Genomic DNA, 10,255 nt, shown 5'->3' on the forward strand with positions numbered 1-10,255 from the left:
GGGTCAGAGAGAGAGGGAGACACAGAATCGGAAACAGGCTCCAGGCTCTGAGCCACCAGCCCAGAGCCCGACGCGGGGCTTGAACTCACAAACCGCGAGATCATGACCTGAGCCGAAGTCGGACGCTCAACCGACTGAGCCACCCAGGCGCCCCTTTGGGGAAACTTTTAAATCCCAAACGGAGATGGTGTCCCTCCTTTGGCCAGAACTCTCCTTGGCGTCTAGAGTCCTCACATGAAGGGACAACCCTCCAGACCGCCAGTACCCCCGTGACCCCGCCGCACACCCTCTGTTCCCAGAGAGCAGAAGGCGGACCCCACATCCCCGATTCCACCCCCTTGAGACCCCCCTGCAGCCCTGCACCATCCGACCCCTCCTCTGCAGCCGGCTCCCGCACCCCGTCATGCCGGCGCTCAGATTCGGGGTCCCCACCCGCGAGCGCCTCCCCGGCCTGGACACCGGGACCTGGGCCGCAGGGGACGCGAGCAGACGCCCCGCGCTCGGGCCTCGAGGGTCTGAGTAGGGGAGGGCGGGGAGGGCCCTTGGGGCCGCGCGTTTACCTCAGTCGGGTCCCTGCGCGCGGCCGCCGCCATCGGACCCCCTGGGAGAACGGACACCCGGGCCCGCGGTCCTTGTCCCGACCCCGGAACGGGGCAGCCCGGACGGCGTCGCCGACTCGTGGAGCCGTCTGCGAGGCGGGGACACCGCTTCTCCTCGGGCTTTGTCAGTTAGTCGCCTCGGTCCCGAACATTAGCGGGTGAAGACTAATGAAAAGAGGCAAAAATACCGCCAGGGGGATGAAACCAGAAGTCCCGCCCCGACGTTAGGCGCACACCCAGAAACGACTCTCTTTTCTGTCTTCATTGGTCAGAGATGCCGTCCATCCGCGCGCGCTCTTCTGGGTAATGTAGTTCACAGGCACCCAGCGCCAGGATTAAAACACTCCTATGGACCTCCCAGAGGAAAGGCCGCTCCCCCTCGAGGGCTCAGGAAATCGGGGTCTTACGTCCCAGGCCAGAGGGGCTCCGCTTCTTCTTAAAGGGTCCATACCCAGATTTCTGGAGAGTGACGTCTGCAACTGATCACCCAAGTGTTTGGAGACGTTATTTCGGATTCCCTGATGCTCACCATGGTCCCAAAACTAAAAACAATATTTCATATGTTCCCAAAGGCTACAGATCCAAATGCACATAATATTCCCTAGAGTCAGTTAGATACAAAATACGTCGCTGGAAGCAGAACCTAGTAAACCTTATCATCCTACAAGTCAAATACTTACACCCGGAACCATTACAGACAGTTTTGTCAATCTGTATGTTTGGTCATGGACAAGGTAAAAATATTCCATATAGGGCCATGACAGAGAAGACACAGGATGGATGTTAGGCCACTGTGAAGTAAGAGATTTTTTTTTTGTTTTGAGAGAGAGAGAGAGAGAGAGCTTGAGCGGGAGTGAGCAGGGGAGGTGCAGAGGGAGAGAGAGAACCTTAAGCAGGCTCCACACTCAGCAGGGAGTCCCACACAGGATCCACTGAACAACCATGAGGTCATGACCTGAGCCAAAATCAAGAGACTGTTGCCCAACGGAATCAGCCACCCAGGCGCCCTGAAATAAGAGTTTTTTGTTTTGGTTTGGTTTGGTTTCGTTTTGTTTTTTGTTTTTAATGCATCCATAGAAAACACCTCTCTAGTCTGATCATTAATTTTTTTTGTGTCCAATTCATTGAACAATACTTTTATCCATTTAATATCTTCATATCCTGGCATAAACCCAGTTCCTTTTAGGAATCTAACATCTTCAAAAGAGGACAATGTAATAAATGTTATTTTGGGAGGGGACAGTGGCTGCAGTGCTCAAAGATGGAACATGTAGGCAAAGGCTGTCCTCTACCATGAGGTACCTGGGTACTTAAAACCATGATTTCACCTCGTTGTTGGGAAGTGATTATCATTTCTCTTGCAGAGATTGTTCTGTATGGGGATTTGGCATTATCGCAGAATCATAGCTGCAAAATGCAAATTACAAAAAGTTTTTAACCAATGACTATGTAGTAATTAGGGGTGGTGGCAGACAGAACTCTGGTGAAACATCAGTGGATGGGGAAAAAGTTAAGCCCTCAGAGAAGATTTTTTTTTTTTTTTTTTAATTAGAGAGAGAGAGCATGCGCGTGAGTGGGGCAGAGGAGAGAGAGAGAGAGCGTGCGCGCACGAGAATTCCAAGCAGGCTCCATGCCCAGTGTGGAGCCCAATGTGGAGATCCATCTCACGACTGTGGGATCATGACCTGAGCCAAAATCAAGAGTCAGATGCTTACCCGACTGAGCCACTCAGGCGCCCCAAGACCTTAGGGAAGATTCAGCATTTGTGTCTGAGAACAGGAATAATTAGGTTGAAAACATAACCAGAATGGTCACTCTGAAGGTTTTCTCCAAAATGAACTCTTTCTTCATTCTTGAAAACATTGTACATTATCAGTGCAGGTAAGAAACAATGTAGACAGAGTAGACAGAATTGTAAAAATGAACAGAGAAGCTGAGGCTTACTGTATAGTGTTATCCTTTTAGAATTGTGTCTGCTCATATGTGTGTCATTCTGTTGGCATCCGTGGATTCAAAGTGGTTTCTATAAAAGGTGTTGTGGTAAAACTAAAAATATATTTTACAGTCAAATGCTCTACCCCTGAGCTACACCCCCCTAAAAACATACTTTGTATACACATTTGCACTATGCTTTTCTCACTTAACTAAATATCTTGGACAACCTAAAGCCACTTCCTCATTTGACACCCACTGCTTCTTATTTCCACATTTACTAGACCTAAGCCTGATTCTTTTTTTTAATGTTTCTTTATTTTATTTTATTTTTTTTATTTATTTATTTTTTCAACGTTTATTTATTTTTTTTGGGACAGAGAGAGACAGAGCATGAACGGGGGAGGGTCAGAGAGAGGGAGACACAGAATCGGAAACAGGCTCCAGGCTCTGAGCCATCAGCCCAGAGCCCGACGCGGGGCTCGAACTCACGGACCGCGAGATCGTGACCTGGCTGAAGTCGGTCGCCCAACCGACTGCGCCACCCAGGCGCCCCTATGTTTCTTTATTTTTGACACACACACACACACACACACACACACACACAGAGTAGGTGAGGGGCAGAGAGAGAGGGAGACACAGAACCCGAAGCAGGCCCCAGGCTCTCAGCTGTCAGCACAGAGCCCGACTCGGGGCTCAAACTCACAAACTGTGAGGTCATGCCCTAAGCTGAAGTCAGACGCTTAACCACCTGAGCCACCCAGGTGCCCTGTAAACCTGATTCTTTTTAAAGATTGCTGTGCACTTCATGGTCCTCCTGCTCCACGGCTGACTGGCTGGCCCAGCCTACAGATTTCTCCTGTGTACCCCCAGTGCCCTTCCTCCAAGCCCACAGAAAACTGTAGAGACTTCTAGGGTAGTCCCTTGTCCACCCGGCCACTCTCAGGAGTCCCCTGTACTGAGAACTGGTCCTGGGCATTAAGGGCATTAAGGCCAGGAAGGAGGCTGGTGACACTGACACAGACTTAGGTTCCAGATCCCTGTGGTTGGGGTGCTGTGGGGTCTTGGCGCCCTCCTCAGAATCCAGAAGGCAGAAGCAAGGGCCACATCATGCTGGCTGCCTCCTGCCCGTAAGAGGGTGTAGCTGAACCACAGGAGGGTTCGTCTGCCAGATGCACAGCAAGCCAGAGAGGACTAACACCCAGCTTTCGAAGTGAAGAAAGATGGGCTATTTATTGGCGTGGCAGCGCCCAGAAACACGGAGCTACTGCTCAAAGTCCTGCACTTCCTAATGGGGCAAGGGATCTCTGGAAAAGGTGGATGCTATTGATTGAAAGTCCATGAAGTCGTGTTAACAGAGGTTACTTACTTCCGGCGCCCTTTCATCTGGTCCCACGGAGGTCTGTTCTATCTCATGAGATTTAAAATATAGAAAATGGATTCATTTCTTACGTTACAGATTTCACCAGGTACATCAGGTGATTACGTGTTTAGGATAGTGCTGATCAGCTGCTCATACTTGCCTGAACTAACTACTTGTATGTGCATAAGCTAGTGTGGTTGCATCCCCTTGTACTCCTTTGAATGGTAAGCAGACATTCCTATGTCTTGGGCCTGCATCTATGTGTTCCATGGCCAGTCCAGCTGTGCATGGGGACAATATGAGCTGCACCATACCTTCTTTTGTCAGAAAGATGGATGCTGACTTCAACCAAGATTGTCCCCCTACATGCAGGGTCATTGTCCAGGTGGCAAAGGTTGGGAGTTAGACTCGAGTGAGAAGTGAGGACTCAGCCTCTGGAAGAGGAGCATGGGATTCAGTGGATGGTATCACCTGTCTGCACCTGACCTCTGCTGGGAAAGAGTGATGCTCTCTGCTTCTGGGCTGACGGGGACCTAAAGAGCCCAGACTGAGGCCATAGATCAGCCTTGTCCAGGGAGATCCCCTCCCTTAAGGTCTAAGCAGCAGGATTTCCTGTTGCCTTCATATCCCTCAGCCTAGATCTCTGTTTCCCCCACCCTCTGCTCTCTGGGCTCCACATCCATGTGTAGCTTTGGGTAGTGCCCTGAAAGGAAGATGGAAGGATGTGCAACCTCATCTTCCATGCTTTCCCTCTGTCAGAGCCCTCTCTTTTAATTACATTTTAGCTATTACCCATAGCAATAAACAAGGGATTGCATGTTTTTATTTTTTTTTAAATTCGTTTCCACGTTTTTATACATCTACAAAACCAAGTTTCCAAGAGTTGAATCCATTTTTTTTTTTTAACATTTGTATGTTTTTGAGAGACAGAGATAGAGCACAAGCCAGGGAGAGGGGGTGCAGAGAGAGGGAGACACAGAACCCGAAGCAGCCTTCAGGGTCTGAGCCGTCAGCACAGAGCCCGATGTGGGGCTCGAACTCACAAACTGTGAGATCATGACCTGAGCCAAAGTTGGACGCTCAACTGACTGAGCCACCCAGGCACCCTTAGAGTTGGATCCATTTGTAAATTCCACTGGTAGCTTTTACCCTTAGTAATTGAGCAGAACACAGCTGCTGCTCCATACAATGGGTAACCAGGTGGCCCCCAGGAATCAGTTTCCTGACCTCTGCCCTTACATCTTTGATTTCCTTAAGCCACATGTTTCTGTGAGCCAGGGCTATTCTCACAAATCCCACTTCTCTAGCAACAAGGAATGACCCTAAGTGCCTGCACAAAGTTTTCCATGGCCTTTGAGGAGGGACTTTGGAAGGACCGAGGGGCGATCAGTAGGTAGGCCCAGCTCCTCCAGTGTAGCTGGGCAGCCACGGAGCATGCAGACAATGAAAGGCAACCAGTTTTTTAAGAGGCAGCTTCAGGTCTACTAAGTGTGGCCTTTAGGAGGTATCAGGTATAAAAGCCTGAAGTAGCTGTAGGTTGTCCAAGATAGATTGTTTTTTTTTTTTTTAAAGCGATTATTTTTTTTTAAACTTTTTTAACGTCTTTATTATTTTTGAGACAGAGAGAGACTGAGCATGAGCAGGGGAGGGGCAGAGAGATGGGGAGACACACAGAATCTGAAGCGCGCTCCAGGCTCTGAGCTGTCAGCACAGAGCCCGACGCAGGGCTCGAACTCACAGAGTGTGAGATCATGACCTGAGCCGAAGTCAGACGCTCAACCGACTGAGCCACCCAGGCACCCTAGAAGAAATTATTTTTTAATGTTGTTTTTTTTTTTTTTAATTTTTTTTTTCAATGTTTATTTATTTTTGGGACAGAGAGAGACAGAGCATGAATGGGGGAGGGGCAGAGAGAGAGGGAGACACAGAATCGGAAACAGGCTCCAGGCTCTGAGCCATCAGCCCAGAGCCTGACGCGGGGCTCGAACTCCCGGACCGCGAGATCGTGACCTGGCTGAAGTCGGACGCTTAACCGACTGCGCCACCCAGGCGCCCCATTTTAATGTTTATTTTTGAGAGAGACAGACCATGAGCAAGTGAAGGGCAGAGAGAGAGAGAGACACAGAATCCAAAGCAGGCTCCAGGCTCTGAGCTCTCAGCACAGAGCCAGACACGGGACTCAAATTCACGGACTGTGAGATCATGACCTGAGCTGAAGTCTGACGCTTAACCGACTAAGCAACCCAGGCACCCCAATGCAAGATACATTGTTAAGGGAGACAAAATACTGATCTATACACAAAACATGACTTTACTTTTACTAAGGAAAGCAGCTTGTACATATTTTAACATACAGACATACACAGAGGAATCCACGTGCACAAGCCATTCTAAAAGGATACTATGGGGGCGCCTGGGTGGCGCAGTCGGTTAAGCGTCCGACTTCAGCCAGGTCACGATCTCGCGGTCCGTGAGTTCGAGCCCCGCGTCGGGCCCTGGGCTGATGGCTCAGAGCCTGGAGCCTGTTTCCGATTCTGTGTCTCCCTCTCTCTCTGCCCCTCCCCCGTTCATGCTCTGTCTCTCTCTGTCCCAAAAATAAATAAACATTGAAAAAAAAATTAAAAAAAAAATAAAAAAATAAAAGGATACTATGCTTAAAACATTTTTTGCTCCGGAAGATTTAATTATCTGAGACTTTTGACATACTACTTTATAATTATATATGGTATAGGGCTCCTTCAATAAAAGATAGAAAATATTTTATACTTTCTTGTATTAGGAAAACAAATATGTACATATCCGTTTTTTGTTTTTTTCTCTTTGTTTTTGCCAACTTCGGTTTCTTTTTTTAAGTTTTTTTTTAATGTTTACTTATTTTGAGAAAGACAGAGAGAGACTGTGCGTGACTGGGGGAGGGGTAGAGAGAGGGACACAGAGGATCCAAAGCAGGCTCTTGGCACTGTCAGCGCAGAGCCCGATGTGGGGCTTGAATTCATGAACCATGAGATCATGGCCTGTGTCAAAGTCAGATGCTTTACCGACTGAGCCATCCAGGCACCCCACCAACTTCAGTTTAAAAGGCCTACAGAGGGGCGCCTGGGTGGCGCAGTCGGTTAAGCGTCTGACTTCAGCCAGGTCACGATCTTGCGGTCCGGGAGTTCGAGCCCCGTGTCAGGCTCTGGGCTGATGGCTCAGAGCCTGGAGCCTGTTTCCGATTCTGTGTCTCCCTCTCTCTCTGCCCCTCCCCGTTCATGCTCTGTCTCTCTCTGTCCCAAAAATAAATAAACGTTGAAAAAAAAATTAAAAAAAAAAAATAAATAAAAGACCTACAGATGTAGACAGAATGTCTGTTAATGAGGAGAAATGTAGGTACATGTTCTGGCAGAACACACAGCAGAATGGTGGAAATGTCTTCAATATGTATCAGAAGCTTGGAAGCTTGTTAAAACACACATTCCTGGGGCACCTGGATGCCTCAGTCGGTAAAGCATCCAACTCTTGGTTTCCGCTCAGGTCATGATCTCGTGGTTTCGTGAGTTCAAGCCCAGCTGCTTGGGATTCTCTCTCTCTCCCCCTCTCTATTCTCCCCACTTCTGTTTTGCTATTTCTCACAAAATAAATAAATAAACTTAAAAAAAAAAAAAAAACAACCCATCAACACACACACACACACACACACACACACACACACACATTCTTGAGCCTGATCCACAGGGTGCCTGATTCAGTAGATGTGGTTCAGGATTCAGAATGTGCATTTTACGATCTCGCACTCCGTGAGTTCGAGCCCCGCATCAGGCTCTGGGCTGATGGCTCGGAGCCTGGAGCCTGTTTCCGATTCTGTGTCTCCCTCTCTCTCTGCCCCTCCCCCGTTCATGCTCTGTCTCTCTCTGTCCCAAAAATAAATAAACGTTGAAAAAAAATTAAAAAAAAAAAAAAAAAAAAAAGAATGTGCATTTCAAACGAGATCGTAGGTGACACTGTGGGTGAAGTCCAGGGATCAAACTCTGAAAACCAAAGGTCTAGGAAAAGTGGCATTGACTGGTTCCAGGCCCCAGTCCACCACGATGGAGATTTGCAGGTTCGGAGAGGGAGAGCCAAGATTTCTCACCCACACGCCCTGAGTGTGTCTGTAGTGAGCCAAGTAAAGGAATGACCAGCTGGGCATGAGTCCCAGGCCCTCCACTGCTGAGATCTACGAAGCCTGCACTGACTGATTATCCAGCAACTGCTTACTCTGCCTAGAACTTATCGCAAACGTATCCATACAGTTCATCCCTCACAATTGCAAGTGTTTTCTCCTCTTATGAAGGAAGCCTCCCTTACTGGGCTGAGTAATACTACATTCTACATTCTAACGTAGTACCTATTTCCAAAGTTACTCGCTTTGTTCCTGGTCTTTCTTTCTTGAATACAACACGGCTCCCGTGACTGCAAGGGTCTTTATCTATCTTACGACCTAATATCTCCCATGAAACTAAAATAAGTGCCTAAAACCAAACATTTGTTCACAGATCATGAAGGAGACAAGGGAATAAACATGACATCTCAATTTCCCTGTATATTTGTTACAGTTCTGGTTACTCTAAATGCCCCCCTTTAACTTTTTCCATGCTTGGTACTGCTCAAATTTTTCAAGAGCGGAGATTTGTATTTTGGAGACAAAATTTCAGAGTGACCATTCTGGTCCCATGCTCAACTTGATTCGTTCGGTTTTGAGACATCACTGCTAAAATTTCTCTGAGACATTACCTTTTCTGACCTTCAACGGATGTTTCAACAGGGCTATTTCTGCCACCCCTGTTGAGTCACTACACACACATTAATAATAGCTCTTTGTAATTTGAATTTTATAAATGTTCTCCTGAGATCATATCAATTCTTCAAACAAAACAGTCCTCGCATCACAAAAGATAGGATAACACTTTTCAGCAGTGAAATCATGGATTTAAGATACTCTCAGTATCTTCAGGTAGATATTGCATACAAGCTCCAGCTTGGAAGAGTGCAGCCACTGTACCAAATCAAAGTAGCATTTTCTCTCATGGATCTCTGTTTGAGATTGATGTTAGACTCCTAAAAGGAAGTGAAGGTATTCAGGATATCAAATAAGACATATGAAATGGATAAAAGTGTTTCTCAGTGAATGGGACAGAACAGTTGATTCTACAGGCAGGAGAGATGTTTTCTTGGGAATACACAGATCTGTTAAAGAAGAATTATTCAGACACTTGTTGAAACAGTAATACAAACTTCAGTCAGGACAATTCCCACAGGTGTAGGGACAATGGGAACTTGCAGTAAAGGCAAGAGAGATTGGACTCAACTTCACATTGTTTTAAAAGTTGGTATTTATGCCAAAGAGCACGGTTCAGGTGTGTGTGGGAGGGTGAGTGATAGAAAATCACTACATTAAGGGGCGCCTTGGTGGCTCAGTTGATTAAGCGCCCGACTTTGGCTCAGGTCATGATCGCGTGGTCCGTGAGTTTGAGCCCCGCGTCAGGCTCTGTGCTAACAGCTCAGAGCCTGGAGCCTGTTCAGATTCTGTGTCTCCCTCTCTCTCTGACCCTCCCCCGTTCATGCTCTGTCTGTCTCCGTCTCAAAAATAAAATAAACATTAAAAAAAAATTACTAGATTAGGGAAATTCCTCCTAAACTGACCTAAAAGATACTAGCTGTAAGCAGGTCACTATAATGAGAGATCACCTGTGTGATGCCGAGGATCGAGGAAATTTAATCAGGTATCAATGGTGATCAGATATTCAGGAGGGGAGATTCTTGCCAAACCAACTGAAAAGGATTCTCGTTCCTGCCAAGGCCTGGATCTAGTAAAAAAAAAAAAAAAAAAAAAAAAAAGTGTACAGTGTCCTAACTAAATACTATGCAACGAGAGACAGTCACATCTGTGTACTTGGGATTCTGGCGGCTCAACATCCTTCCTCTTATCTGTACTAATGTGGCACAATCTGGAGTATTTTCTCTCTTGACCAAGGGAACTTAATGCTCTGGAGTGCACACAATTGAACTGAAATAAGATACTGTTTATTACTTTCCACTAGGCGTGGACACATTTTGTGTCTAAAACACTCAATAGCACGATGTGTTTCTTTGCTTTGTAGCCTTTGGGAGCATCACCAACAATATTCTCAGCCTCGAGGAGCATTCTGCGCTTTTCTGGGTCTGAAATAAGTCTCCAAGCACTTGGGTGATCAGCGGCAGAGAGCCGTGCACACGGACATGGTTACATTCTGTCAAACGGGAGGGGAGCCTGCCCGTGTGTGCCTTTTCCCTTCGCCCCTCCAAGCAGACCTTGGCTCCTTACTGCAAGAGGCCCCTGTCCGCCGCAATGGAATTGTGGAGA

At 47.3% G+C, this 10,255-nt stretch overlaps 1 protein-coding gene across 3 annotated transcripts in view; it reads right to left on the reverse strand.

The window, feature by feature from the left end:
- LOC123577872 (zinc finger protein 304-like) overlaps positions 1-10,255 on the reverse strand; it is a 573,883-nt gene that overhangs the window by 7,613 nt on the left and 556,015 nt on the right. Inside the window, exon 1 of one of the 3 annotated variants that reach the window (XM_045440215.1) lies at positions 561-1,366. The exons of the other annotated variants lie outside the window; for them this stretch is intronic. Within the exon in view, the coding sequence (XP_045296171.1) occupies positions 561-593 (33 nt within the window). The 5' untranslated portion in view covers positions 594-1,366. Of the gene's footprint in view, positions 1-560; positions 1,367-10,255 lie in introns of those variants that run through there. 3 annotated transcript variants of the gene reach the window in all.

The sequence above is a fragment of the Leopardus geoffroyi genome, chromosome E2 (genome assembly GCF_018350155.1).
Source record: "Leopardus geoffroyi isolate Oge1 chromosome E2, O.geoffroyi_Oge1_pat1.0, whole genome shotgun sequence".
Classification (NCBI taxonomy): domain Eukaryota; kingdom Metazoa; phylum Chordata; class Mammalia; order Carnivora; family Felidae; genus Leopardus; species Leopardus geoffroyi.